This window comes from Cadophora gregata, assembly GCF_030347475.1.
Source record: "Cadophora gregata isolate MNR1 chromosome Unknown scaffold_10, whole genome shotgun sequence".
In the NCBI taxonomy this organism is placed as follows: Eukaryota; Fungi; Ascomycota; class Leotiomycetes; order Helotiales; family Ploettnerulaceae; genus Cadophora; species Cadophora gregata.
This window is the reverse complement of record NW_026695933.1, coordinates 377,807-405,745: the sequence shown is the minus strand read 5'-3', so window position 1 is coordinate 405,745 and position 27,939 is coordinate 377,807. Positions and strand designations below refer to the sequence as shown.

At 47.0% G+C, this 27,939-nt stretch overlaps 11 protein-coding genes across 12 annotated transcripts; 5 read left to right on the top strand and 6 right to left on the bottom strand.

Annotated features, from left to right (window-relative positions):
* Window positions 1-130: 130 nt before the first annotated feature.
* ONS95_001499 (uncharacterized protein) lies at window positions 131-1,391 on the bottom strand (the record flags this gene model as incomplete). Its single annotated transcript, XM_058494700.1, has 2 exons — window positions 131-609; window positions 671-1,391. 2 exons carry the CDS (start codon window positions 1,389-1,391, stop codon window positions 131-133), a joined length of 1,200 nt encoding a protein of 399 aa, XP_058355007.1.
* A 78-nt stretch (window positions 1,392-1,469) lies between these two features.
* On the bottom strand, window positions 1,470-1,751 carry ONS95_001498 (uncharacterized protein; the record flags this gene model as incomplete). Its single annotated transcript, XM_058494699.1, has 1 exon — window positions 1,470-1,751. The coding sequence occupies one exon, from the start codon at window positions 1,749-1,751 to the stop codon at window positions 1,470-1,472; it is 282 nt and encodes a 93-aa protein (XP_058355006.1).
* A 905-nt stretch (window positions 1,752-2,656) lies between these two features.
* ONS95_001497 (uncharacterized protein) lies at window positions 2,657-3,025 on the top strand (the record flags this gene model as incomplete). Its single annotated transcript, XM_058494698.1, has 2 exons — window positions 2,657-2,950; window positions 3,005-3,025. 2 exons carry the CDS (start codon window positions 2,657-2,659, stop codon window positions 3,023-3,025), a joined length of 315 nt encoding a protein of 104 aa, XP_058355005.1.
* Window positions 3,026-3,051: 26 nt separating this feature from the next.
* On the top strand, window positions 3,052-5,744 carry ONS95_001496 (uncharacterized protein; the record flags this gene model as incomplete). The annotated part of the gene is made up of 4 exons (XM_058494697.1): window positions 3,052-3,360; window positions 3,416-4,258; window positions 4,306-4,610; window positions 4,667-5,744. The coding sequence occupies 4 exons, from the start codon at window positions 3,052-3,054 to the stop codon at window positions 5,742-5,744; spliced, it is 2,535 nt and encodes an 844-aa protein (XP_058355004.1).
* Window positions 5,745-6,409: 665 nt separating this feature from the next.
* ONS95_001495 (uncharacterized protein) lies at window positions 6,410-7,254 on the top strand (the record flags this gene model as incomplete). Its single annotated transcript, XM_058494696.1, has 3 exons — window positions 6,410-6,571; window positions 6,625-7,008; window positions 7,090-7,254. The coding sequence occupies 3 exons, from the start codon at window positions 6,410-6,412 to the stop codon at window positions 7,252-7,254; spliced, it is 711 nt and encodes a 236-aa protein (XP_058355003.1).
* A 171-nt stretch (window positions 7,255-7,425) lies between these two features.
* Window positions 7,426-9,000, bottom strand: ONS95_001494 (uncharacterized protein; the record flags this gene model as incomplete). The annotated part of the gene is made up of 3 exons (XM_058494695.1): window positions 7,426-8,561; window positions 8,696-8,843; window positions 8,950-9,000. The coding sequence occupies 3 exons, from the start codon at window positions 8,998-9,000 to the stop codon at window positions 7,426-7,428; spliced, it is 1,335 nt and encodes a 444-aa protein (XP_058355002.1).
* Window positions 9,001-9,036: 36 nt separating this feature from the next.
* Window positions 9,037-9,963, bottom strand: ONS95_001493 (uncharacterized protein; the record flags this gene model as incomplete). The annotated part of the gene is made up of 1 exon (XM_058494694.1): window positions 9,037-9,963. One exon carries the CDS (start codon window positions 9,961-9,963, stop codon window positions 9,037-9,039), a length of 927 nt encoding a protein of 308 aa, XP_058355001.1.
* A 184-nt stretch (window positions 9,964-10,147) lies between these two features.
* Window positions 10,148-12,607, bottom strand: ONS95_001492 (uncharacterized protein). 2 transcript variants are annotated; one of them, XM_058494693.1, is made up of 4 exons: window positions 11,740-12,607; window positions 11,440-11,687; window positions 10,766-11,387; window positions 10,148-10,715 (listed from the first exon to the last, which is right to left on the bottom strand). In XM_058494693.1, exons 1-4 carry the CDS (start codon window positions 11,982-11,984, stop codon window positions 10,376-10,378), a joined length of 1,455 nt encoding a protein of 484 aa, XP_058355000.1. In that variant the 5' UTR covers window positions 11,985-12,607; the 3' UTR covers window positions 10,148-10,375. The 2 variants fall into 2 exon arrangements, with proteins under 2 accessions (XP_058355000.1, XP_058354999.1); XM_058494692.1 differs by having other exon boundaries at window positions 11,440-12,453.
* A 1,239-nt stretch (window positions 12,608-13,846) lies between these two features.
* On the top strand, window positions 13,847-15,132 carry ONS95_001491 (uncharacterized protein). The gene is made up of 2 exons (XM_058494691.1): window positions 13,847-14,191; window positions 14,259-15,132. Exons 1-2 carry the CDS (start codon window positions 13,915-13,917, stop codon window positions 14,870-14,872), a joined length of 891 nt encoding a protein of 296 aa, XP_058354998.1. The 5' UTR covers window positions 13,847-13,914; the 3' UTR covers window positions 14,873-15,132.
* Window positions 15,133-18,043: 2,911 nt separating this feature from the next.
* ONS95_001490 (uncharacterized protein) lies at window positions 18,044-19,946 on the top strand. The gene is made up of 3 exons (XM_058494690.1): window positions 18,044-18,167; window positions 18,219-19,249; window positions 19,319-19,946. Exons 1-2 carry the CDS (start codon window positions 18,066-18,068, stop codon window positions 19,236-19,238), a joined length of 1,122 nt encoding a protein of 373 aa, XP_058354997.1. The 5' UTR covers window positions 18,044-18,065; the 3' UTR covers window positions 19,239-19,249; window positions 19,319-19,946.
* A 206-nt stretch (window positions 19,947-20,152) lies between these two features.
* Window positions 20,153-23,690, bottom strand: ONS95_001489 (uncharacterized protein). Its single transcript, XM_058494689.1, has 4 exons — window positions 23,460-23,690; window positions 22,869-23,410; window positions 21,787-22,819; window positions 20,153-21,729 (listed from the first exon to the last, which is right to left on the bottom strand). The coding sequence occupies exons 1-4, from the start codon at window positions 23,625-23,627 to the stop codon at window positions 21,025-21,027; spliced, it is 2,448 nt and encodes an 815-aa protein (XP_058354996.1). The 5' UTR covers window positions 23,628-23,690; the 3' UTR covers window positions 20,153-21,024.
* Window positions 23,691-27,939: the final 4,249 nt, after the last annotated feature.

Below are 27,939 nucleotides of genomic sequence, written 5' to 3'. Positions count from 1 at the left end.
TTTTGGTTTAGAACATTCCAAACAAAGCCTCGCTTAGTGTTCGCTTGGGGGAAATAAGTAAGGGCATAGAGTTTGCGGGGTCCAAGCAGCTGGCAAGGGATTCTTCGCCCAGTGACTTTAGTACGTACTACTACACGTTGATTTCCAATATTCGCTGCAATACATTCTCAATGTACCGAACTCCAATCACAACACCATCCTCGTCAACGATCTCCTCATCTTCCCCGCCAACGCTAACTCCAAAGCCAGAACCATTTCCACCATTCTCCTCACCGGGCTTGTTAACACTCTGGATACCTCTATCAAGACATCGCAAGCATAGGAGAACGATTTCTATGTATCGTTTCCCCAAGCGCGGGGGTAACTCACATCTAGCGAGGTTTTCAAAATGCGCTTTCAACTGGGTGGGCGTGCCGAGCGACAGTTTGGCAGAATCATTGCTCAATGAAGCCAGTGCAGGACTGGGTAGCATGATATTTGGATCTGTGTCAGGCACTACAAAGGATGTCCAAAGTCCAATTTCGAGAAGGACGACTCCGAGGCCGTAAATATCGTGTTGCATCTGATAATGCATTTCTGGAAGGATGCCTTGACGACTTGGATGTCGATCTAGACCAATGTGTCAGCGAAAAGGGATGAGAGGTGACGTTGACGGAGCACAGCCACTCACAGAGGTTGTGATCCCACAGGTTATCGCCGACTAAGTACGTGTTACCATCCTCGATACGAAACTGATCAAATCCAGCAAGGTATGGAGCCCCGATACTTGAAACCTCGTTTTGAAATACAACAATGGTCTCCGGCCGGATGTTTTTATGTACAAACTGAACATTATGTACAAACAGTATTGAGCTAGCCAGTTTCTTTGCAAGATCCAGTCGCTCGTCTAATGGGTATGAGACCCCTGAAAGCAGAATCTCCCTGAGACTTTGAGGGCTAGACAAGTGAACGGGGACATCGAAGATGTACTTGAAGTCTGAAAGTGGTTGAAGAGTGTTCTCCTTTGGGATTTTGATGACACCGCGACATTTCAGAAGTCCGAATGTCGAAGGGTCCACCTCGGCTAAAATGCGAGCGAGGTTTCGCACTTCTTTCGTCGTGCTGTTCGGATTTGCCGTTGGGTTGGAGATCATGGTGTCGATAAGAATAATGCCATTCTCGGCGTCCGAGGGAGAAATCTCGACTGAAGAATGAGGGATCCGCATAGGCGTCAGGTCGATCTCGTCACTTGCGATCCAGACAGTCCCTTGGCCACGAACCTTCAAGTCTTGAGTTGCCCGCGCTGCATCTCTGATGCCTTTGGCCGCGATGATGATGGGTAGTTGTTCTCGCGTCGGCTTTCTCTCCTGCTGCTCTAATTCGTCATCAATGTTCTTGCTTGACATCTGCATGATCAAGATCCAGGTCGGATCATATCTCGCTTGCCACTTTTCGATATCTTCGACAATTTCCTGCAAAGCTTTCTTCTTCTACACGTACTTCAACTTCGAGTTCACTCTCATCTCTCCCAGGTCCTGGATCACTGCAGTAATTTCCCTATCGTCGTGCTTCCACTTGCTGTTCTTTGGACCCTTCTTATCCATGGCTTTCTGTTCCTCCCGTCGCTCGGTAATCAGCTGATCTATGATGAGGCTGGCTGTTTTGAGTTTGCCTTCTAGTTGCGACAGGACTTGTGATTGCATTGCTTGGAGAGCTTTAGAGAGTTGTCCGGCCGCTGCTATACACTTGAGGATGCCGATCTGAGTCTCCATTTTCAGCCAGTTGACTTCGATTGATACAAGTAGCCTGAAAATTATGAGCGTTCAATCTGTATGAGAGGCTTGAAGACAAATCCCCGTCGTCAGTTAACATACTCTATAGCCTCTTCTTCGGCATGAAGATAACTCTGGCATCTTTTAACGAACTTGTTGCCATACCTAGATGTGAGTTAGCTTGGCAGGCCGGACACAGTGCCGAGTAGTCAGGCAGGCTAACTTCAAGCATTGGTCTGCAAAAGCAACGACCGCTAGAGCTGCTCCAAGAGTCTGTGCCATATTATCCCCTAAGCTGCCGTTAACACACTTTTACAGGGCGTAGTGCTGAAGCGAGACGCTAACGTTCTAGTGACTGCCTATATTACAGGGCACAGGCTCTACCCTAGGCCCCTGGAGAAATGTGTGTTCTGAACGGCAGCTTAGGGGATACAGTTCTTTTGTATTAAAGCACCGTTATGTGCAAACGTCAGGTTCGGTGTCGAAACCCTCTTGATTCACGAGCTGGAAATACGCATTATTGTTGGGATTAGTGAGTTTTGGTACAGCCAGCGAGATCTCCTTCAGAACGGTCGCGGCCATCTTGAGGTCAAGCCATGTTGCAGTGATTGGTTCAGTACTGTACTGTACCTAAGCGCTGAAGTTTCAGCCCCCATCGTACCCAGATAGGGATGGCGGGGTATCCTGACCCCAGCTGGAGTTTTGAGGCTGAGATCAGAAACATCTTGGACGAAGGAGTGTCAACTTCCCACGACCCGTACTCATATTGAATAGCCATCCTGCCGATGGAACCGTCGTCCTCGTGAAAGGAAATTGACAGCATCCACCATGGCACCTTAAAATGCTGCGTATGATCCATCCGAATCCCCACGCAACGCGGCTGGGTCCAGCCCTGGCAGTGAACCATGTCCTCCGATATCGACCACTGGCACCTTAATGCGACCGTGTTTAAGGACCGAGTCGAGGAGATACACTTTATATCAGACCCTGCGAGGAATGTGCGGCGGCGTCAACATAAGAAGATATGGGAGGTGGAGCGATTCCTGGGTCGCGGAGGATTTGGAGAGGTCAGGCTAGAGAAGAACAAAGAAGATGGGATGGCCCGAGCCGTGAAGCGGATTGCGACAACGAGTATGACGCTCAGCAATAGCGAGTGCGAGAAAGAATTGAAAGCGCTGCTGGAATTCTCCAAGCCTAAGGTAAGCATTGTGAATTCATGTGTCAGGAGTAGTTATGCTAAGCGTTGCCGGTAGTATGAAAGTTCGAGCTATTAATTACTCTCCCTGTGGCCTCTCACAAAATGTTCCCTCTGCCACAGGAGTCCTTGTATTTATTTCAAGTTAGTATGAGTGAGAACCTAACTGACGAATCTACAATATTCAGGTGGGCTGAAGCTGCTGTGTTCGTCGACTTCTTTGGTTGGTTCAAGGATGGCTCCGATGTCTTCCTAGCCATGGAATATGTATCGCTTGGAGACCTGGAGAAAAATGTATTGGCGAACTCAGGGAAAATACCAGAGCTGGAAGCTAGAAGTATCGCGGAGCAAATACTTTCCGGCCTGGAGATCATGCATGCAGAGTCATTTGCACATCGAGATCTAAAACCACAGGTGGGCTGAAAGTAGCAGTTTGTGCAGGCACCCAGCTGATTTTGAGCCTACTTAGAATGTTCTAGTCGTCAATGGAAGTCCTGACTGGTGGGTCAAGCTTGCAGATTTTGGACTGAGCAAGAGATTGACGGAAAGTACTGCGTTTAATACCAAAGGTGGAACGCAATCGTATATGGCGCCGGAAATTCTCAATTACCTCAACCTGGCGGAAGGTAGTGAACAGTATACGAACTCAGTTGACATCTGGGCCGTCGGATGCATTGTTTATCGTCTCATTACTGGCGGAGTCCCCTTCCCTCCGGGCAAGTCCTTGGTCAAATACTGCGAGGACAAATCCCTTTTCCCCTACGATGCGCTTTTTGACAGTGGTATCAAAAGCGAGGGATCGAAATTCTTAAGAAAGCTCCTCAATGCTTTACCTGAAGAGCGGCCATCTGCCTCTCAAGCCTTGCAGCATTCATGGATCGTTTCTAATGCTCAATGTAATAGAATGATATCTCTGTCACACTCAATTTCCAACCCAAGCACAGGATCCAAATCGGAAGGGAGTTCATCTGATTTTGGAGTGCAACTTCAAGATATCAGCACACTAAGTGGCCTTACTGAACTAAGCGTTTCGGACACAGGCTATGCGACAGTAACTCATGATGGACTGAGATCATTCGCCTTGTCTTCGAAAGCACCATCCGGTCTTGTTGATGATAGCTCCCAACTGACAGTATCCGCCATTCGAAGGAAGCCAGTGGCTGCCGTAGTGTCGGACGAAACGGTCAAACCAATAACCCAGTCCAGAGCCGTTCTGCGTGGTGCTCGAAGTCATAGCTTTGGTCAAGTTCTCACAGTGCCTGAACCGGCGCCTTGGCTGAAGTTTGAATATGGTGAAATGGAATCAAAATTGGTGAGCATTGGAATATTTCTGATGGATGATATTCCTGACTTGAGCAGGTTGAAATGATCGAGGAACATATGTTTCGGTTGGAAGCAGACCCGAACTTCCATCATGAACTCAGGGAGACGCTTCAAGATACCGCTCGACTAGATGCCATTCTATCACAAAGCTGTTATAACAAGATGGAACTACGAGATGCTTTGAAAAACAATGCTATAGCGCGATTAATACTAGATATCCGGGGACTCGAACGTGCTATTGGAAAGCTCCGCAGTGGTGCGACTGTTGATGTCCGCCCTCTCACACTGGTGTTAGAGTTCTTGAGAACTGCAATGATCACCGAGTCAAGCCCCGATCTAAGGTAAATTTGCCTCCACGATAATTCCTCTCCTGTCAGCAGTCGCTGACAATGTCTAGTGACCTTGCCTCCCCTCAACCACATCAACTGCAGGAGCTCAGGCGCCAAGTCCCTCGTGAGCCACAGTCTATGATTAGTTCTGGCTCAGCTATTTCGACAGCAACAGTTTGCCCGTTTGCAGTGCGCACCAAAAAAGACTGTACCTCTATCGAACCCGGAACTCTACAATTCAAGACTGGAGAAATTATCCTAGTTACCGACGCCTCTGCAAACCCTTGGTGGTATGGCATTCTCAAGGGACAAAAGGGATACTTTGAAGCATGTCTGGTCAATCGTATACCGGTACCCACAACTGAAGCGCTGCGTCACGACAGGAACTCCCATGTTCGAGCAATCTTCAACTACACGGCGTCAGATCCGAGCGAACTATCTTTCAAAGAAGGAAATTTGCTTCGGCTAGTGGAAGCTGCATTCAAAGACTGGTGGAAAGGGGAGATCGATGGACATTTTGGGATCTTTCCTCTGAATTATGTCGAAGTTTTCTCACCAGGTACTATGTCAGAGGAAACGATTCCAGCCACTGTGGAAGCCAAACATGATTTCCCCCAGGACATGGACCTTACCACTGCCTCCTCACACTATCAACCGTACAGACCGCCCTCGGAAGCCTCAGATATGGGAAAGCTTACTGTCGAGATAGAGTCTGCATCGCGTCTGCTTGTTGATCGAATGCTTGTAGGGTGCGAAGTCTCTCATGGCGACCACATACCATTCTATGTTACGCATACTGTGGATTCCATGAACCCTCTGATTTGGAATGATTGTTTTACGATAGATATCCGCTCACGAAGAATGGAGGACCTGACATTTACTCTGGTTTTATCTCATTTGAATCTACTAGGATCCTACGAATGGTACAGACCTCCAAAGCTCCTGAAGTTTCCTCGACCCGACTTGACTCAACTCGAGCCCTGGCAGAGACAGACATTTCGGTTGACCCCCGCGATGGCTTCTACTACCTTAGATATAGCATTGACTTTCGTGCCTTGCACTCTAACTGAACCGCGCAAACTTGTGGGTGGGAAAGGACCTGTTCTTCCCTTGGAGCGCGAACCATATATCCGGGAAAAGCACTAGCACCAACGCTTAAACGACTAAGGAGGAGACAGGTCCATTCATTGATTTATGCTGGTGTTTCACCTCCCGCTGGTAAGTGAGATTTCAACCGATGTCCTACCGTCTTTCAGGTATCTCTTGTTGATATATTTGGCATAGTTTAACGTTCTTCCGCTCTCATGATTCGCACCCTCGTTTAGATACCTCGTGACTATCCGAACAAACACTGAAGGACACTCTTCTGGTTGGTCCAGCCATGATCAGAGGGCTCAACTTGGAATTATAGCAGATGCATCGTCAATAGTACTAGAGAATTTTGCTCGACGGCAGTGTCCATGAGCATTGCGTTTGTCTTCAATGCCAATCAGTCCCTTGAACTGTCTTGTTCACCAATGAAAGCACACTCGACTGTTACCGCGAAGTCGATGAGAAGTGATCATTTTATTCCGTTAAGGTACACAGTCGAAACAACAGTTCAGCTCGTTGGGGGCTGCCTACCAAAATCTGTTTCCCACAGGGGGCGAGGCGATGCAAGCCTGCATGATCTCACGTCAGACCTCCTGCAGAAAAGTTCATCCAGTGCCCACCAAAGACGGCGCGAACCCACTTCCGAATAATCTTAAAACGGTTGTTTGCTGTTTACTGTTCTTTCTTGCGGAAGAGTGTCACTATTTTCCAGCTTTACGATGTCTTCCAAAAATTTCATGTCGGTAATACCGTGGGATCCAACATCCGAACAGCACTTCCAACGACTCCAACAGCAACGCATATCCTGTGGCTGGGGCGTAGAAAATGTTTCTGATTGGGGAACTGAACAGCTTGAAGGAAAAAGAGTTCTTTGTTGGCTTGTATATTCCTCTGGCTCACTAAAATACGAACTCCGCTAAGAGTAAACAAATAGGTCATCAAGCCCACTCATCCATGTTACGACACCCTCATGGCCAGCCATATCTCCCAATTTCCTCAAGAATCAGAGTGCTTGCCAGATTCGGGATCAGATACTTTCCCCGTGCAGCGCGAAAGAAAGGAAACTTTCATGCCCATCGGTCACATCTCGCTGGACTTCCCACCGACTGGTTTCGCCGACCCTGCAAGAGGAAGAATAGGCGCTACGAGCCTCTATCTGTCACCAGCAATTCGAGGATTGGAGTTTGGACGTCATGTGTTTGGCTTGATGCGAGGTGTTGCGGGCCGTTTTGCAAGATATGCTGTGATGGAGGTGCCGATTAGGGAGACTGTTGAGGCTGTTGAACGGTTTGAGAAGTTTGGGGATGGAAGACCGGAGGTTTGTTTGCTCCGGTTTTACTCAACCATTTGACACTTCAGTTGCAACGATAGAGATCTGGGTGCTGATTTATGGTGTTAGTTTTCGCTTGCGGATTGGTATGAGAGTATCGGTTGTAAGCGACTGCATGGCAAGAAGCGGTTTGTGAATGAAACGGACTCGAAGGGAAGAGTCTGGAACGTGGAATTGGTTGGTATGGAATGGGATCTTTGGGGAAGTGAGGTTGCGGAGAAGCCGCGTCTGTAAGGCGGATGCTGCAATTACTTCAAAACAAAGGATACGATGTGGAGAATGTTAAACCAGTTTTAGAAGGGTTAATGCATGGCAATACCGTCCGTTGAGCTATCACATATTCATTGCGAATGAGGGAAATGTAAACAAGCTCAAAATTTCAATAAATGATCATTCGCTGATCATTTATCCCTCAACAATAGTCAGCACCTCTGATACTGGGCACCGTAACGACCTCGTCTCAGGGGCTGCCGCTTCACTGAGCCGAAACAGCAGAACCTCACACTCTTTATCTGCCTCAGGTAAGACTTCAAGAAACTCCTTTCTCGCGGCTTGCAACGCCCTCTTCTCGTTTTCAGAATAGATATCTTCTCCACCCTCTTCCAGACGTGCAAACATGAAAGGACTGCTGCTGGAAGGACAGAACCCAATATTCTGTAGCGTAGCCTCAAGCCATACCTCCTCCATCGCACGCCCACCTTGCAGGTAGGACTGCAAGCCTTTCTCTGGCATGGTTAACAACGCGAATGCATTGCACTTGAAGCCGCCACCCATTCTCTTCAAGTCCTCGCCTAGGTTGAGATCGCGGAGGACTTCCATGACAGGCCAGCTACTCATCAGATATGCACCGACACGATCTGTCGTGTCGAGACCAAGGGTGTCAATGCCGATGCCTCTACCAGTATTGTGGGCTTCCTCGCGTGTCCACTGAATCTCATTCCCGAGGTCTTCATGGAGGCCTGGATGCAGCATTCTGATTCGGTCGACAGTGCCAATGACATTCGCTACCTTACGCTTCTGGTCTTCATTCGTCACAACGGTCAACTTTGCTCCCCAGCGTTTAGCTGTGTCGATAAGGGACTGTATCTTTGCATCTGACAAGGACGTTCCGACCCGGGCTTGTTGACGATTTGTGATGCGTTTGGGTATAGCCGTAAACAATCTTTCTTGAACAGGAGCCATTCGATTGAAAGTGATGCTGCAGACCTCTCCCGAACACTTCTCAGTGGAGGGCAAAACCTCAGCCTGGAGGCCAATAGATCGGGCAGCGAGGACGATATTCTGGATGCCTGCTCCCATGGCCACGAACAGCGAGCGGCCTTCGAAGTCGAGATGAGTCCATTTGTATGTCGTGGGAATACTACAATCGATGCGACCTTCACGTAGAGTAAAATGCCATGCTTGGCTATTTCCTCCAGAAGGAGCGAGACAACCGTGAGCGACGATGTATTCAGCTTCACTGCGCTGTAGCACTCCTGTGAAGTCTTCTTCCGGGACAGAAGGAATTGCTACAGGTGGGGTAGTGGCGGTCTGGCTGACTACTGAAATCCTCAAGTCAATACCGTGTTTTGCGTGAAGCAGAATGAGATTTGACGAATTGAAAACGAGAAAAATGGGATAAAATAGTTCTGGCCAACTCCAGAACTTAGACGAAGCTAAACATGAAAGAACGTACCCTCACATGACTCCAGGACCTCCCAATCTGGCAAAACTGCCGCACTTTCCAATGAAACGAGTTTGGTGAGATCAACATAGAAGCGCCCGGAGGGTACAGCTTCCCCGAGTAGCATACGACGAGCGGTGTCTGCTGCAACACCTGCACCCTGGGAATTCGTTAGCTCTATTCTTGTATCCTGCGCCTCTGGACTTGGGTTTAAAGTATCAAACACCCCCGACTTCCAATATGTCTTTCGAAAGGTATACACGTACCAAGCTGATGGCACTAGCCAGCTGAGGCCACGACCTTGTAGTCCTACCCATCTCGAACAAGCAGGCCAGCAGCCTCGGGGATACCGTCTACCTGGTTCCCACAATCCTCAACTGGTATGGTATCCTCTCTTTCGGACCTAAGGCCCGAATCCTCTTCGAATCCATATCACCCATGAGACCATGGAAGAGTGGCCGTTTGGGCTCTTGATCGAAACGCTCGACATCAAGCATACCCTTATCACTCGTCTCCATAATCACCGGAATGCCATGCTTGCGTGCTTGCTCACGTGCAAACACCTTCATGGGCAAATCATCACACTCTTCAATGAGCAGATCCAACTTTCTTCCATTAGACAAGAACTCTTCGAAGTTCCCCTCTTGCAGCCCAGTTGGAAAGACTTTGATGTTCAGATAGGGGTTGATCTCGTACATTTCTCGCGCGCAAAGAACAGCTTTGTTGACTCCGATGTTACTGATTGGTGAACGGAGTCGATTGGTGTTAGATAATGAAAGTACATCGAAATCCGCAATGCGCAATTCGCCACCAACCCCTTCCAATGCAAGAGTCAGCGCAGTGGCAGATCCTACAGAGAGACCAATGACACCGACGCCCTTTGAGCTCAAGCGAGTCTGCTCGGAAGGAGTGATCCTGTATCGATTCCGGCTGGTTCGCACTTCAATGAACTCATCCTTAGGGAGAATATGTAAGAGTTCCTTGCGCCATGGAAAAAAAACATAGGTTCCGTAAAAGTCAATTGGTGTTCCATCTAGGTGCGCAAGTACGAGCTGGTTCAACGCTTCCCCTTTGAGTCGCAGCCATGGTGAGCGCACCTCGATGAGTTCCTCCAATTGATCTTGAATACTATCGTGAATTGTATTTACGGAGCCAGATACAACTAAAGCATCAAGTTTTTCTCGATCTTCAGGAATTGTTGCATCGAAAAATTGGGGTGTGTAGGATTCACTGATGATGGTGTTGGATTGAGGCCATTGAGATCGAAATTTCGAAGACATGACCGTGGACCTGAAAGTACTTGGGATTTGCTTAGAATCTCAACAGAATAACAACCTCCCGAATGAGCTTCTCTGAAAAGGAATGTTTTAACTTTAGACTTTCAGCAAAAATGTTCGGCACGAGGTGTCAATAGACCCACCCAATCTGGATATAGGCGTCTTACGTGAGATTGGCCAACAGTTCCCTTGGCACATGCGAATGGAAATAAAAATTACAGGCAATAGCCTACCATTTTATTGGCTGCTTCGTTGAATATCAAGTGACCCAGTTCACTTATCCTCATCGAGTTCACTGCATTGACAGCTGAAAGCTGCGTGCTCGTACCTTGCCAATTTTCCAATTACAGTGGCCGGATTCGCCGTCACGACATGCATACCACAGATTGCCAACATCCTCTAAACGAACGAGCCTCTAAACATCCGTCGCTCTTGCAGGTTCAGCAACGGCCCCCTTGCCCGCCGCAACATCTTCAGTCGACTCTTCAATCAAATGCTCCTTCTCGGTTGGGTGTTCTGGGACCTGGAAAACGACCAACGAGGTCGTTGGAATGCAAATGAGGAACATCACAAATGCAGTCAGCAGGTTTGCCATTGGAGACACTCCATGAGCGGCCCCTAAGCCGAATGAGACTGCTGATCCAAAGGACTCAAATGCTCGGACGATACCCACGCTTAGAGTGAGAGTCTCGATATCGTTGTTGAAGGTTCCGATGATCCAGTAAACGAACATGTAGTGAGACTCGTTCATAAATCTGTTGGTGGTTAGTATTTACCCCGCGCTCGTGGATGCGGAGCTGCTTACCGAAACAAAACAGTTGAAGCAAAGCCTCGTCCAAAACCGGGAGTAGCCCAATCCAGAGTTATCTTGGGCACAACGTCTTCGTACTTCTTCTGATTCGAAATCTGCCATCCGAAGAGCGATAACATGATTACCACAAATGAGAACCAAGCGATCCTGGCGACCTTAGGTCGAGAGAACACCTTCAGATCCAGAAACCATCCCCAGAAGATATTCGCGAAAGTGGCTGCGAGTCCGGAGGTCAATGCACCAAGTGCTCTGGATCTCACGGAGAAGTACTTGGTAAGGTAAATGTTGAGGTAGGTGCTGTTCCAGTTGAACCCAATCAGAATTGGAAGGAGTAGAAAGATGCGTCTGGTTTTGAGAAGTGCCCACGCACGACGGAATTCTTTGAGCACGGCTTTGTTCTTGGTGGGATCTTCGAGTCTGGATCCGTCTGCTCGAATTACTTTCTCTGGAGGGGAAATGAGGAATGCAAGTGGGAGACCGGCGCATTGAAGTCCGATGAGAATCAGGTACGTTTCGTAGCCGACTTTCCCGCGTTGGTTCTTCTTGACGTTGAGGGAGAGCTGAATGGACGACCCAATGAGCTGACCCAACTCGCGCAGACCAAGCCAAATACCGGCTATTTGTCTGTCAGCAACCTGAAACATATAATCCAAACGGATCAAACTTACTGAACTTCCCCCGATCTTTCACTGTCGGATAGCCCAGAGCAATCGCTCCCTCGGATGCCCAGAGTGCGGAAGCTGCAATTCCACAAGTCACACCGCCGAATAACACGAACCATTCGACACCATATCTGTTATTCACATACAGCGAAGCAGAGTATGGTGCGTAGCCGAGGGTACCCAGGATTAGGACTTTCCTGAGGCCAAATTTGTTGGAAAGGATTGCGAAGAGAGGGCATCCGAATACCATGATACTTTGTCATGTCAGCATATTTAAAAGAGCTTTCGTGATAAGTCTAGACGCACCCAAATGTCAAAGAATTAGCACCATTGACCAAGTATGGCTCTTGCTGCCCACCAGCTCCAGTATTGTTCAATGCATTCCAGATACCGGGTTGGGTGAATGAAATCAACCCAACAATGATGACATTGAACAGCGGACTGCGATACCATCTTGTAAATCTTGATACTGGCTTTTGCTCCGCATAGATCTCATTGCTAGAGTCGTCGCTGGCTGCAACCGCCAACTTGGGATCAAGTTCACCACTCATCGTCGATTTTCTCGTCGCAATATTTGAATGTCGAAGGTTGGTTTAACCTTTGCTCCAATATGGGCTTCCACACCTATTATGCATCATGACTCGAATTTAAATCAAAGACTGCGGGAAGGGAGATTTTTAATGTCCATATTTCTTGTGGAGTGGCGATGGTACCATCGCGGGAAGTCCCACCTGTCGGGCCTTCTGCATTTCTGGGCATCAAAATTTTGACAATCTTCCGATGCGATAAGATAAGACTCTCGGGGAGATGACCGCAAACGTGTTAATTGTTGTTGATTAAGGTTGTTTGTGACTGATGAATGAACCTGTTTGGAGAAGGCGTGCTTTTTGGAGACATCGCGACATTTTTTTCTGCAGACTTGGCAGGATGAAGAGTGGGGCGGTGGAGGCGAGGAGCTCAACATCTTGGGTCGGTATTTTGGGCGAGATCATGGGAGTTATACTTTTCCTCAACTTGGAGTATCGCATTGAGTATTTCAATCATTTACCTTTCAGTGCGACAAATGTTTGAGCTTCCTGAGCCCACAACTGCAGGTATCCGAGTGACAGAGTTTGGGAACAAAATCAGCGCTCCTCAAAGTAGACCAATTGGCTATTTCAAAGACAAACCGAACTGAAAAATTCTTTAGAATCTGAGAGAAGTAACTTTTACGTTGTAAGTAGATTGCACTTCTTAGAGGAGGAAGCGGCTTTCTGACAATAATGGCCGAAAAAAGGTCTTCGGTTACACGGGCCAATCAGCTCTCGATATTCTCAGACGGAGGGCGCCATGTAAACAAACGTCCACAGGTACAACTTAGCTTCGAAGTCCAGTATCTGTCGAATTCAATTATTACGAAATCCTTTAATTGCAACTCCTCCTGTCTCGCTTCATTATCGTCCGCCTTTCAGGTCATGATATTGAGATGGTGTGAAGGTCCGCCCCAAAAGCTTTGATGTCTCAAACACGGAGGAGGTTGCACCATATGAGTTCACAGAGCTAGGTCATCCACATCTTGCTCAAGCTCTCTAGTACGGAAGGTTAAACGCATCATCTGCCCTAGAAGCAGCAAATTTTGACGCCTCAGCCCGCGTCTGGCGTTGCACAGAGCAGTGTATGATTGGGGAGTGTGAAGAGCCGCATGAATGACCAAGCTACCGGGTCTGCCTGTTCAACCTGAGTATAGAACCACGCTGAAGACCAAAAGTGACAAATTGGAATAGACTCTAGAAGAACTGCTCTCATGGCAAATTTCTGCGAAATAGAGATTGTCAGACTTGAGTTGTCATTGGTCCCTTCGCTACACAACGCAATGATCTGATCTTGAAAAATCAATCTAAGACGAGGCGATAGGGCACAGGAGTAAAACTTAGAATAAACTGAAATGTAGTAACAGCATCTGAACATCGTTTCTTTTACTTTTGGGTTGCATTTAGCGGCGATCACCACCTGCGACCTGTTCATGAGCAAAGAGGCTCTACCACGAGGTGGGAGCTCGCTTGAGATTTGATTCGCCGCCTTATCACTTTCTGAGAGCGCAGTGGAGCGAATCAATGCTACGATGAAATCATCCCATCTCAATCGAGCTTATCGCTACGTATTGTCTACGAGCTTAATCAGTCCTAGCGTCATCGTTGGAAGTGGATGACGATATCGCTTATCTTCGAATCAAAACTAGCTAAGCGAATGACAAATAAGGGGGGCGCAGGCTTACATACACAAGCAGTGCCTCGTGTGGCTGCTTCAGCCCCCAAACAGAAGAACGATATGCTGCTAGGTTGTGTCGGTAAGAAATGCGATTGGGCCAAAGCTCTGCAGTCAAAATATTACTCGAGCACTGCACAGCTCGGTTTTCTAAGTCGCTTATCCGACCCTGTCAAAGTCGAAGCCACGATCATTTGGAATTTCTCTTTCGATGAGGCTGCCTAGAATTCTCCCACAATGAAGGATATAAGATCAATGGTAAGAGTGCTGTTTCTTTCTCATTCTCCATACCATCACAACAATTCACATCTCCACCTTGCAATCCCTGCAATCCATTCCCAAGACAACAAAAACAACAACACTTCTCGAATTCTCAATATCACAAGCTTCATCCTATATTCTCCAACTCTTCACATTCTCCAACAATCCAAAACTTTTAAGATGGGACTTCTCAATTCCTCCGCTGTTGGAAAGGAGAGCGACAAAGCTGCCCAAATTCTGCATAGCTTCATCAGTAAGTTTACACTTTCCCGAATCCGGCCTCATCCTGGCTTTGGCGAACTCGCCTAACAAGACCACAGAGAAGGAAAAATTACCCAAAGCAGCTATCGCCAATGCGAAAGGTATCGCAATATTCTCTGCAATACGAGGCGGCGCGATGTGGGTATCAGGTTCCGGCGGATCAGGCGTAGTCCTCGCACGCCTACCAGACGGCTCTTGGTCAGGGCCCTCATCATTCTCAGTCCGATCTGGAGGTATCGGAATGGTCTATGGATTAGACATCTATGACTGCGTTTGCGTTCTCAACACCGACGAAGCCGTCGAAGCATACTCGAAACCCGAATTAAGTCTAGGCGGAGGCGTTGCGGTAACTGCGGGGCCTTGGAATGCGGAGAAGCACGACTTGAAGCCGGTGTGGACATACACGAAGTCAAAGGGTCTATATGGTGGCTTGTCGGTTGATGGGACTGCCATTAAGGAAAGGAAAGATGCGAATGCGGAGTTCTATGGGAAGAATGTTACTGCGGCTCAGATTTTGCAGGGTGCTGTTGATCCAAGAGCCGGAGCTAATGCTTGGCCGGCTGGTGCAAATCAGTTGATGGAAGTTCTGAAGCTGGCCGAGGGCAAAGTTGGTGATAAGAAGGTGATACAGGGTATCAGCAATGAGCCGACTCCCGGTGATATGGACGTCTGAGAGGAGCAGGGTCTGATCTGGGCAGCTAGAATTGCGTTAGGGTTTTTTCTTTCTTTCCTTTTCTTCCCCGTTACTGTTTGATTGGATTCCTGTTTGTTGCTAGATCAAGCGAGCGAGTACATCCTTTTAAGTAGTCTCTAATCTCTATGTAATTATCATGGCTATTGTCGAAATTCTTTAGTTCATTGGAGCTACTGATTGGGGAAACCAATGAGATTTAGATGTTTTTGAAGATAGAAACGTGCAATACAGCTCCGGTGCAGTAAAGTTGATATTCCAGTTGACGCTAGTACAAAATCATGTTTGAACTGTTTTTGTTTGTTCCATGCTTGATAGTTAGAAATCAGCCTTCCCTGAGACAGTTCTAGCCGAATTTTCCATTCAGTAACATTACGAATGAGTGGTTTGGAGAGTAAACCACCCAAAGTATTCATTGACAGTACAAAACAACTAAACAACTGCAATAAAGAACGATCAGCTTCTCACATAATCTCCCGCCTCGCCACCAAGCATCGATCTGGATGACCTAATTCAGAGTCTCATGCATTTCTTCGGCAGCTTCGCATGCTTGTTCCGTTTTGAATGTTCTTCTGTGGCTTTTACTGCATTCCTAAGAATTACGCAGCACCTCCGGTCCGCTCCAAGTTGCCGATTTCGGACTATCCCGGGGCATTTGTAATCTCTCCTTTTTACTGAGGAGATATTGACCGCATTGCCACATGCCGCACAACGGACCTCATCGTCGCGTTCGGCTTGCTTGGGCTCTTTCCAGGTGCTTGGTACGTCACCTGACCGAAGTCTTCGCTCAATATCTGCTACAATTTCCTCTTGCAACTTGTCCATCTGGTGCCATGCTTCTGTCAAATCCCAGCTACAAGGAACTATCTTACCGGTCGTTCTACTTCTCATGGGAATGAGACACATTTTCCCACGTTTTTCAATCTTTTCCATATACTCATGCTTTCCGCAGCCACCACAACAGACTAAGCCCATTAATATCTTATCCTCCTCGCTCAATTCACTCGCCAACAACATATTAGATTCCGAAGCGAAAGAAGCTGAGTTGATTATCCGAGTAGGTATGTTAATCTGGTGGTGGGTCTGAGTTTTGAGGATGTGGTATTTCGCAGGAGAGGATATCTATTATATCCTCATACGTTTCTTTCAGACGAGGGAGTTACTATTTACGCTACCAAGAATCATTCTCTGTGTATCTGTACGCCTGTACTATTACAAGAACAGATATGACTTGCTGCTCTATATTTATAACAAAGACCACTGTTACTTTGTCGTCTGGGGACAAAGCTGTGGCTCTGTCAAAGAAGTTCATCAAAACCACGATCACATCGTAGAGCATATATCTCGAAGAGAGCCTTACAAGTAGAAGAAGATTAGACAAGTATTGATTAGCAGTACTAGTTTAAAACTACGTCATTTCTTGCCTGTTACAAAAATCACGCTGACCGAACTTGGGCATCCCAACGTGCACTCGTGTAAGTACCGTTCTAACATCCTGTGATTCTTTCCATCATGTCACTCAAAGATATTCAAATCGATTTATTATTAGAGATCGCATGTCCAATGGTTTCGACATTTACTTTTGTTGAAAACTTCTAATCTTGACCCAGCGTTGTGGCTGAAGTCACGCATGAGTACTTTATCTGGCTCGGGCTATGCGGTTCCACAGAATTCGCATAGGAGAAAGGCAGGGTCAAGCAGTATATCCCGGATCCCTGAAAGAACTTCCTTGGCTGTCTCAACCACAACATTGATGACCTTGATCCTCACCTGAACCGCTTATTGTACGACATTTCACTCATAACCTGAGAACTAAGGTCATACCCACAGCGCGACATTCCTCCGCCGTTGTCGTAGTCGAATATCAGTTTCGGGCACATGAAGCCGAACAGCCTCAGATCAAAGATGGTATGTACTTTCTTGCATTTAGGACATGTGGTCGTCGCGTTTTCGTGGATAGAAATAGGCACATCCCATCCCGGCATGCTGACCTTCAAATTTGAATGGTAATGGCGTGTCAGCTTAGGTACTGATTATGGTTGTAATGATGGTCTTGTGCGTTTGTATGGTTGTACGAGATGCCTTTGGAGTTGTTTCAGAGTAGTTGTGGTCGAATGATCTGCTTTGAGACGAAACAGGACTGAAATGGCGGCGTTCACATCTGTTTTATAGATTGAGGCTAGGAAGGTGAATGATCAACAGCTAGGTCCCCTTCGAATTTTTAAGGTTAAGCATTGGCCATCGAGCCTCTTCTGACAACAAAGAGTCTTTGTTTGGGATGGAGTACAATGATTCACCGCGACCACATCAAAGAGCGCTGGAGTAGAGCCGCGTGGGAATGGTGCTTGCAAAGAATTGCTGAATAATTTAATTGTCATCGCATGTGCTATCCTTGAACTTCCCGGTATCGTATCCTGTGCGAAAGACTTTTCCAAATACGCCATTAGTGATGACTCTTCAGCTCCTTCACATTTCATTGTTTCCCTAATCCTTGGCCAATGAGCAGCTTTCAATATAGTCTGAGTTCTGAAGCTGTACCCTACTCACAGCGGTAACAACCAAAGTTATGTTGAAAATGTTCAGCCGGAGCTCAGTCGCATTCAAACCGCCCTTGTCAAAGTCCCTGCATCCGTAACTGGGGTCCAGTGAGCCAAAGCATAGCAAAACCTGGTATGTGATTCCCTAGCGTCAGGCACTTATTCGTCTCATCGCCCATTGCCTGAGAAATAATTTGAATGAATTCGCTACAGCGAGACAAATAATCAAACGACTCATGCCAGAAATTGCATGACTACTTATTAGCTGAATAGGAAGAAGTTTTACGGCAGTTTTCTTACCATGCAAACCAGTTGGCTGCGGTTGCCAGCCCTCTGAGCTTCAGGGTACAGTAAAGGCAAACACTTGATGAATCAGGAAAAATGAGGGTGGGATTATCCTCTGCATAAACTATGCCGCAGTGATTGGTTGGGATTTCCCAAGTGTGCATTCAGCTGAATTATGGGGTGGAGAGCTCATCCAATGAAACCCGTGCTGAATCATACGAACTGCATCACGCAGATGCCTCATTGGCTTTGGAGGTGTAGCAGCTGAACGTTCACATCTTGATTCCTTCAAGCTGCCATTTCATGACTATTCTGTAGTTTCTGGTTTATAATTTCTGTGCGATCGAATATCCATGGATTTCTTTTTACCAGACCGCTTGGTGTGCCATGGGATGGTCAACTGCACGTCCACTGATGGAGTTATTGACGGTGACCCTGATATTGCAGGAATTGGTGTTAGTTTCCCAAATTTTACAGTAGTAGCCTCGTGCTAATGACGAGCGTAGTTAATTATTGCATTCATTGCGGCATCTTTGATCACCTTCATTTCCGTTATCCTAGGCTACGTCACCTACTCGATTGACGAAGAGCAGCTAAATTATGTCGACTCTCTCGTCATTCCACATATCAGGTGGTTGCTTCACATGGGAGCGGGTGATACAATCAGTGTTGCGACGAAGAAATTGAGAACCGAGACGATGACCCAATTCATACTTGCTCTAAGTGATCAACAACTTGTGACAGGACTTGCAATTCTGATCACTGGCTACGCTCAACGATGTACGATATCAGGTCATCATTTCCAGCTGATCGCAAATCTGGCTTGGTTCTCCTCTACCACGCATCTATCGACACTTGCAGTACTACAGAAGTATTTGATTCGCCATCCAGTGATAAAACACATACGAGTGGTCTGCATTTTTGCTGTTCTGGGTTTACTTTTTCACGCTCAACTGTACGTTCAATGGGCTGTCTTTGCGTCATTGCCCATCCAATGCACTTTTGCTTCCAACATTTTCGGAATTGGAGGCGGCTCGGTACTGGCGGCGTACAATTACATATCGTGGTTCGCTATTGTGCTCTTCTTATTCGTGGCATATGCAATCAGACTCATTCGTCTGTATGCCAACCCACCTATAACTTCGATACGAACTTTGTTTGAGGACCTTGTCCGTCGCGTACTAGATCTACCACCCCTGAAGACACCAGAGCAAATTTTCCTGCTTTCTTTGAAAAGATTTGAAGATATGGAGAACACAGTAAGGCGACAACATCGTTGGCAGATGGGCCGTGTCAGGCTAGCGCGCGTCCGCTATGTCCTGAACATGTTTCATGGACTCGTTCTGGTGGCAAATAACTTGGATGTTCTTTGGGAATTCTTTTGGATTGTTGCAACTATGTCGGACTCGCTTTGGGCCCTCTCTGGGTACAGAAGGCCTTCATATCAGAGGATCGGAGAACACATGGGGGTTTGGTCAGCTTGTAGCCCTCTTGCTCATGATCCTACCATTGCTTGCAGCGGTTGAGGCATTTGATGGTAGGATAATTCTTCATCTACATCCTAATCTCAAAAGAACTCTCTTGTGCTGAAGCTTATCATTCATAGCTCTCAAGACTTCAATTGCAACTGAGGGCTCACAACCAGTAACCAGCCAAAGCATTCAGGCAGACAGCAATCTTTCTGCAACTTTGTTCCACACATCAGGGACTCGAACTACTATTATTCCGGCTCTAGAGGTCCAGGAATTTCTCGCAACTCACGATATGGACGACATAGGCGTCATTTGGGCAGCTTTTCTTGTCGTGTGGGCCATTCTTGGGCCTTTTATATACTTTGCTGGATGGCAAAATGTCAGCACCTTTCCTTCGTTGGCTGCTGTGATTGCTATCATAGTTGGTGTTGGTACTTTAACCTTTTTTTATATTTACGTCAACTTAGAAGAGATAATCAGTGATATTTTAGCACAGATGAAGGAGAAGCGCCAAATGAGAGCAGTTATTACTACGGAAGAACTACATTTAAGGGCAAGAGAAGCAGGATTGTAGGATTACTATAACGCCGACACCCTTGCTCCTTCTCTTCTGTGTAGTTTGTTCGTTAAAACGGAAAATGAGACACCAAGAAGCTGCCTCAAGGTCCTTTGCTTTTTGATTCTGGAGATACATGCTGTGCCCATACGGCATTGGTCACACTTCAAATCCAGGTGGTTCTCCTTATCAAGAGTGCAACCAGTGACTTGTCATACTCGAGGGTTTTTATGGCCCATGGAACTATGGTTCATTATTTTTCGTCCCTCTGTTTTAGGAGTCGAGGTACGCACTTGAAGGGACTAGCCGCTTGAGATCACTTTCCTCCCTATCGATCTCGACAGTTCCTTAAGAAAGGGGGGGGGGGGGGGGGGGGGGGGGGGGGGGGGAAACTCCTGATTTTTGAACAGTTGCTCATCGATCGCCTCGCTGCCAAAGTTGCTTTCTCATCGTGACCTTGTGATGTAGGATCGGTTGTGAATGGTACGACATTGGCTAAAAGAAGACTTGAGGAGGCTGAGAAGATCGAAGTCGACGTGAAGCAATGGTTCAAAAGTAAACTTGGAAAGAATCCTCTCAGCTTTTGCGAGCCTGGAAAACCATGGTGCAAGCAGTTTGGAAATAGGGTGCTGGAAGGAGGAAGAAAACAGAGAGTTTGATTGGTAAGATGAGTGCAATAATGGAGGATATGAGGGGGAGCATGTGTGAGGTTTATCGAAGAGATGAGATAGAGCGTTTCATATTATGGAGGAGAGTCTGGAGAAGTGGGTCATGGGAGCTCGAGTTTGAGACTATCCAATCAAAAATCAAACTGCGCATTTGCAGTTGGTGTCTCCATTTCCATACCACCTCAGATTGTCCACTATGACATGCTCAACAGTATATGCTTCCGTCCAGTCATGGATCCTGCCGAAATGTTGAGAACAGTGAAATGTTCCAATAACCAACATGACCCCTTGGTGTTCCTCTGTATTGTTGCGAGTCATACTTACAACACTTGTAATCATCAAGCACCTGATTTAGCAGAAACTTATTACGGTTCATTGCCACTGCCCACGAAAAGCTTAGACTCACGAATGACTCAAAGGGTCATTTGATATCTGGGGAAGCCAGATGGAACGAGCTACCGATTATAGATACTTCCTTGTATGAAGAACATCCTGATTTTGCACCTAGAAATTGGCTGGGTATTGGCATAGGTTTTTCTCAAGAATTTAGGCCAACTTCTGTTTGAGGACTCAAGACCGCCATCACTTTAACAAGAGTCTTTATCAAAGCAGCATCTTAGAAGTAATCGGGAGCTACATCATGCTTCCGGCTACCTGGCACTGAACCTACCAAGGTACTGTCTCCGCGATTGGTCGATGCTGTCTTTAGGGTAACCTTAGGTCTCTGCGGGAACTCGGATCTTTCCTTCACCTTCCACTTCTTTTCAACGCGCTTTTTGAAAGTTTCAGGATCAGACCATTCCTCTGAGGCGCTCTCCGAGTCCACAAACGCATATCTTGGTGCTCTCGGATTAGTGGGCCGTCGTATCGAATCTCTTGGTGGAGGCTTATTGCTGTAAATTCCACCAAATATAGGATTTGATGAAGACTTGGGATAGCTTGTTTGTTCCATTGAATCTCGTGGGGCAGATAGTGGAAAATCCTGAAGAGGCGGAGGCCAATACGGTGCGTATACTGAAGGAGGTGGCGGAGGTACACTGTAGGCATAACTACTCATGGTGTGTGAACTGCGATTGCAAGTGGGGCAGGGCTGGACGGGGTCAGGAAGTTGTAGAGAGCTGGGTGGTGTTGGAGATGGCAGCTGGTTATGAGGAGGCCAGACGCGCATTGTGATATTCATCCCTGGACGAATGAAGCTGATCCAAAGACTTGGGAGGATGACAGTTTCGTTGATGTCGAAAAGGCGATATCGGCCGTCGTTAACAAAGGAAAGTAGCTCTTTATCCATCGCCGAAGCTTCTTGGATTAACAATTTGATTCCCTGTGAATAGTATCAGAATATTTCATTCAGTAGAGACAAACAGCTGGGGAAGCCTACTTCCCATGTTTGACACTTCCAGAATGGGAAGAGAAATTTGTGGCCATTTGGATCCAAGAATTTTATAGGCTCATCTGAACTCTCGGCCGACAGAACTGGTCGCTTCTCTTTCAACTCTTCAGCCGCTAGCTTCTGTGGAGAAACTTTTGTGGCAGGAAAAGCCTCAACCTGGTCTTTTGCCGCTACTTTCTCGGGTACCTCCTGAGTTTGGATAGCCAGATTGCCGGAGTTCAAAAATCCAATGAACGAGTAAGCCACATGGGCAGGGAGAATATTCCAGAGAGCAACGGACATGCTCAGGAGCAACAGGGTTGAATAACTTCTATAGACCCCATGAATGGTGACTTTGTTCGCAGCATCTGGGATATTACGGAACCACTCTAGCCAAGGTTGCTGTCGCTTTTGACTTTCTCTATCATCATCATCGGCAAGATAATCTTCTTCGAGGCGAACACTGATGAGAACTTGGGGATAGTGAGGTAGGTTAGGGTCTTTATAATAGTTACTAGGCATTGAGTTATTCCCTAGTGCGCTTCCAAGAGATTGTTTTTCGTGAACTGTCTGCCTCATTGAGACGCCTGGCCGAAGCGGTGCCAGCATGATGCTGCGATTTGGTCTCTTGGTTGTCAGAAGACAGTGTACTGGGGTCCTTCGTTTGTGACATTCGTATCTTGGTTGACCCTTCTCATCAACCCAAACATTACCATTGGGCTCCCGCAAGAGCTTAGGCTTCCAATTCTTCAATGAGCCTAAGATCTTGCTGTGTAGTTCGGCTGCATAGAATGGAGCGCCATTGAAGGACTCCTCGAGCTCTTGGATAAGAGCATTGGTAAATGAGTGAGGTCCAACTGCTGGAGCCTGGGCTTCGAACCCGCATGCAGCGATGACTTCAGTTACGCCTTGACCGGCACCATTCACAGCTGGATGCGAAGCATAACAACAATCGTAGAGCAGTAATACATCCGAAGCCGCTTCTTCGAGGACTTGTTGTACACCAAATGACGAAAATTTGACCGATCCGGGTTTATCCGTTCTTGAAGCCATCAGCCCAGTCACAAGTCGTGTGATGTTCATATACTTACGCCGCCCAGACTGCTGGACTGTTACTCTGCTGAGTCAAAGCCGCATGTCCGCCATAGTACATTATGATCAAGCTATCGACACCACATTCTGAAATCAAAGACGATACCTTGGAAACCGTCACTCTCGCCGGGGACTGGCTAGGGATCTTGAAGCACTGGACATCGAAATTGTACAAACGCGAAAATACCGTTTTCAACCTCAGTAGTTCTTGCTCGACTCCCAGGTTATCTTCTTCCCAGCTCATCAACAGTACTCGAACCTCCTTATATCGAGGATAGTTTCGACATGTCCATAGCGCGTCGACACCATCTTGAAGATCGCGCACAAACTTTTCGAGTCTTATGTGCTGATCAACCAGCGAGATGTCGTGGGTGTTGAGCTGGATGAAACCGTTATTAAGCAATTCAATATCTTTGTCGTCCAGTGACTCTTCCTCGAAGTTCGGCGTTGTTGGTGCCGTTGAAGAGGAAGGCTGCTGCGAAGTGGATTGACTATCGATGTCTAATTTAGCAGACACGACATCTTCTTCGTTCACCTCTTCCTATACACAATCAATTCAATCCGGCCAGATAATCGTTATTCTGACCTACCGCGACAGTTGTCTCCAAATCTGGGATTTGAGGGGCTAGATCACCAGGCTTTTCTACCACGATATTTGGGACGTTGGAGGGCAGGACATTCGTGTTCGCGGCCAAAGATTCATCCTTAGCTGTGGTCTCGTGCTTCGCAGAGTCTGGATTTACCACTGAAAGAGGCATTATCAACAATGAAGGTATCCACAATTATCTGTTAAGTTCCGTTTCAATTGTTCCAACATGAGGTGTGTCAGATTTTGGCAGGCAGAAGCAATTCAAGATTGACATTAAGCTAACTCCAATTGGCATCATCGGTACGCAAAGCAGGCTGTGGTACATTGTGGCTGCGATCGGTGAGCACATCCAGCTACATGCATCTCGGCTCGTTCTTCACCGATGCGGATGGTGACACAAGATCAGCAGGCTCGCTAAACTATTCTACGATTTGATATCAGAGCTCTTTACGATGTTACATCACTGCAGACGAAGTACTCTCAACTTGTAGCTCTGCGGATCGGGACAAGTTCAGGTGCCAGGAAACTCGGGTAACAAAACAAAAACTACCAGTCGATGTCAAAATCTGAGATTGAAGCTGGAGACTTCGACACCGAGTGAGTATTTCGACTTATATAGAGAAGCTCGTGGCACATATACGAGTTACCTTGCTTGGAAAGAACTTTTAAGATCACCCAAGAAATAAAAAAGCTGGCATCTCCAATCTGGAATGATTTGACAAGGACTCTACAGAGGGGGTGGGTTTGGGCAGACACAGACTGCACTTCCTACTGTCGCTATCTGTAAATAGGTGTTCCTTGCTTGTTTTTGTTTTGATCTGAAAGAATGGACATAGTTGCTCGTGCAGCGCCATTGTCAGGTTCCGTAATTGGCATTTGTTCCGAGCAATAGCAAGTTTTTTGTTTTTAATCTAGATAGCGGTCTACATTTATTTAAGCTAGATTCTCTAATATTTTTTGTTTTTTTATTTCTCTGATATTTAAAGGGTTTTCGCACATTAAATTTAACATCTAGACTCTGTCCGTACTTCCTGGCGTTTCCCCTTCGAAATTCGCTCTTTCTCTCTCACATTCCATCTTTCTCTCCGTTCAAAGTCTCCTTCAAGGCAAGGTCTCCTCCTTGTTGTCCTTTCTCCCTCTCCCCTTTTCTGACCTCCCCCCACCTTTTCTCTTTCTTTATTCCGAGTGTTCCAAAGGCACATGTAGTGATTTTAACAGTAGAGGATTTATGTCTTTAACTCCATGTTTGCTTCAGCTAAAACATAGAAAGTCCAAGCTACCTGACTTATTGATCCTTAGTACGCTGATCTCTGTTTGTTTCTAAACAAAATTACTACAGATGTTGTGTAAGTTTTGTCTGCAATTTCCTACTAAAACAAACGCAGACAAAATACAAACAGAGTACAGTCCTTGGCCCCACCAAAAAAACCCCTAGAGAGACCTCGTATCCTCCAAGATCCGTCTCCAAAGCTCTAAGGAATCAGCACTGCGGCAACAATCATATACTAGCCCCTTGAGATACGACCCAACCCTTCACTATCCCCTATCCTATCAAATCCTCTCCCATATTCACCATCACCCCCTCGCCCGCCCGCACCACACCACTATCTCAACCCCTATTATTTACCTCCGCGCAACACGTCCCCAATCCCCCAACATAAACTCACTATTACGCCTTGTACTTCCTACATTCTCTCCACCCCCTCTATCTTCTCCCCTTCCAACCCCTCTACCCCCTCTACCCCCTCTACCCCCTCTATCCCCTCTTTCCCCTCCCCCTCCACTCCCTCCACCTCCACCTCCACCCCCACCACACCCATCCTCCCTCCCATTTCCACCATTTCTCTTCTCCTTCACTCTCCCCACCTCCACCGCTCTCTCCCTCTCGCGTTGGACTTGCACGAATAACTTCTCTCCGCAGGGCTTCTTCCCGGGGAATATGAGGCGAGAGACTTGTCCGTAGCAGGACCAGTTGTTTAAGCGGAGTTTGGAGATTTCGAGGGGGGTGGTGCAGTGGTGGCAGGTTGTTGTTGGTGGTGTTGGTGGTGATTTTGGTGTTGTTTGGGAGGGAAGTGGGGGTGGGGACTTTGGGGGGAATCTTGGGGGAGGTGAGGGATGTGAGGTGGGAGCAAAAGGGAGGGGAGGAGGAGGAGAAGAGGTGTGAGGAGGATGAGGTAGAGGTTGGGAGGGTTTAGAATTTGATGTTGAGCGTGGGTGTGGGTTTGAGTGGCCCATGATGAGATTAAGTGAAAAGTAGTGAGTATGAGAGAGGGGCCTGAGATGGTGATGAGATTCTCTGTTGTGCGCTGTGTATTGCTCTGACGATGAGAGGTTTCTTGAATTGACTCAATATCGAATTTTCAAGTGGTGCTGTGAAGTAAGATGACCGGTTGTTAATTCTTCTGGGGTTGGAATACTCGATGGGAAAGCAGATCTGAGCAGTTAGACTTTAGAGGAACAAAGAGTTCTATTTGTGAACAATGAGGTTTTGTGATTCAGCGGGGGTGAATGATGGGTTGGGATTCACGACAAAGAAGCGGAGAAATTGTGTTTACTGGAGCTATTTGTTCTGGCTTGAGACAAAGTGAATGATACGACAAAGAATTACCATCAAAGCTGGCTATTTGGTCGGACATTGCCATATTGTTCCTTGTCTCTTTTGACAGACGACCATAGATATCACTCTATACGTGTCACGCTTGTCCTTGGAAGCTCCTGGCTCTCATCTATACACTACAAAGACATAGGAAAGACATGTTTCATTTATGGATTCAACAGGTCGTACAAATATCATAGTAAAGCGATCCTCTCTTACTCCGCGGCCCGTTTGTTGTTTGGTTTTTTGTTGTTGTGCTCGCTTAATCACTTAATATCATCACAGCGACGCTCCATCCTGATAACAGGGAGTGATTTCTTTCCATTGCGCGACAGACTTGCCTCTAGTATCTAGTATCAATCAACCAGCCATCTTTACCTTTTATTTTCTCAAAAGGAATGGAGATCTCGTCAAATGTCTGTTGTCAAGAGTGAAATTCCTAGGTAGAAAATCAATTGACGTTGAAGTGGATGTTACAGTAAAGTGCAGTGAAGAGAAGAATATTAATATGACAGCTCTATTTTTAGCATCGGGATATTTCCAAATCATTTAGACCCGCTAAGATGATCCCATCGATTTTGAAAGACATTCTGGAATGTGGATGTGGGGCCGATGAGGCTAGAACTGTGGCTAGTAAACCGTCCACCCCTCCTCCCTCCTCCCTCCCACATCAGGTCATCATCACCCTCTTTGTTCTCCCTCCCTCTCTTCCTCTCCGTCTAGGGATGCCGCGCAAAGAAAACTACAAATTGAAGCTAGCCGTCACAGCATCGTGTAATGGTTATGACAACAGCACAGCATGTAACGGATGACGGATCGACTTTGCAAAGCTACCCTGCCATTGCCATGCTTGCACGCTGCGTTGTGATAACCCTGGCCGCCGCCGCCGCCGCCCAAACGGCAGACAGGCGCGCTTCCGAATGGGCGTGCAAGCGCGGAACGGAAACATAAGTTACTCTGGTATGTGAGGCTGGATCATTTGGATGGCTTTTGCTGGGTTGTTGGAGGCTGTTTGACTGACTAGGTTGGGGAAGTGGTGGTGAAGTTTGGTACGGAGGGTGGGAGGGTATTGGATGTGCTCGGTGTGGGGTTGTGTACGCCACGCTTAGGTAGGTATGGAAGGGAGCCGAGAGGGAGAGGAGGGGTGATGAAAAGATCATGTCACTCGGTATCCTGTTTGTACTGCGGGTTGCGAATGGTTGGGGAAGGAAGGGTAGGTAGGGTATGTAAGTATATTGAGTTCTCTGGTAAGTTATCGATTTGTATGAAGTGCGTATGAGGGGTCTATATTTAATATGTAAGTGAGGACGGCCATAGCGAGTCCGGGATGCCGGATGCGGTATATTTATTTGTAAAGCATGAACGAACAGCTGTTTGCGTGTGTACTTACACGTCATCAAATAGGAATAAGTTGCATTTGCTTCCATTATCCGAATATCTCGACTGCTAGAATTTCACACTGCACTGTGGGAAACAATTAAGCTTTAGCCTGCCTGAGACCCTCCCTATCATTGTGTGAGGAGAGTACCCGACCCAGCCTGACCTGATCCGACACAACAGCCGCATCCCCTCCCCCACTTCGGTACAAGCTTCAGCCCATGAGGCGTGACACAATTGAACTAAATTCCAGGCAGAAGGAAGGGAAATTCTCTCCTGTACCTTCGTAGGTATTTACAAAGACACAAAGAGGCGATTTGGTATCTTAAATAGGGGACTGAAGTAATCTGTAAATAGTAAGGAGGGGGCATGACGAAGAACTATCCGGGTACAGTACCACTAGAAAGGAGGAGTGAGAGGCGAGGGCGAGGTAGCTTATTGCCGAGACATTTTAATCGCGCATTCACGCATTCAGGTCTCAGGACTTGGATGCGAAGCGAGGCGAGGG

Bases quoted from the DNA above. Each gene is read 5' to 3' on its own strand.
- ONS95_001492 (XM_058494693.1), bottom strand. From the start codon at position 11,984: ATGAGTGGTGAACTTGATCCCAAGTTGGCGGTTGCAGCCAGCGACGAC. The intron at 11,688-11,739 runs GTGCGTCTAGAC...GACATGACAAAG, and splicing joins GCTAATTCTTTGACATTTGG to TATCATGGTATTCGGATGCC. The intron at 11,388-11,439 runs GTAAGTTTGATC...ACAGACAAATAG, and splicing joins GAAAGATCGGGGGAAGTTCA to CCGGTATTTGGCTTGGTCTG.
- ONS95_001491 (XM_058494691.1), top strand. From the start codon at position 13,915: ATGAAGGATATAAGATCAATGGTAAGAGTGCTGTTTCTTTCTCATTCT. The intron at 14,192-14,258 runs GTAAGTTTACAC...ACAAGACCACAG, and splicing joins AATTCTGCATAGCTTCATCA to AGAAGGAAAAATTACCCAAA.
- ONS95_001490 (XM_058494690.1), top strand. From the start codon at position 18,066: ATGGATTTCTTTTTACCAGACCGCTTGGTGTGCCATGGGATGGTCAAC. The intron at 18,168-18,218 runs GTTAGTTTCCCA...TGACGAGCGTAG, and splicing joins CTGATATTGCAGGAATTGGT to TTAATTATTGCATTCATTGC.
- ONS95_001489 (XM_058494689.1), bottom strand. From the start codon at position 23,627: ATGCCTCTTTCAGTGGTAAATCCAGACTCTGCGAAGCACGAGACCACA. The intron at 22,820-22,868 runs GTAAGTATATGA...GATGGCTTCAAG, and splicing joins AGTCCAGCAGTCTGGGCGGC to AACGGATAAACCCGGATCGG. The intron at 21,730-21,786 runs GTAGGCTTCCCC...TACTATTCACAG, and splicing joins GGAAGTGTCAAACATGGGAA to GGAATCAAATTGTTAATCCA.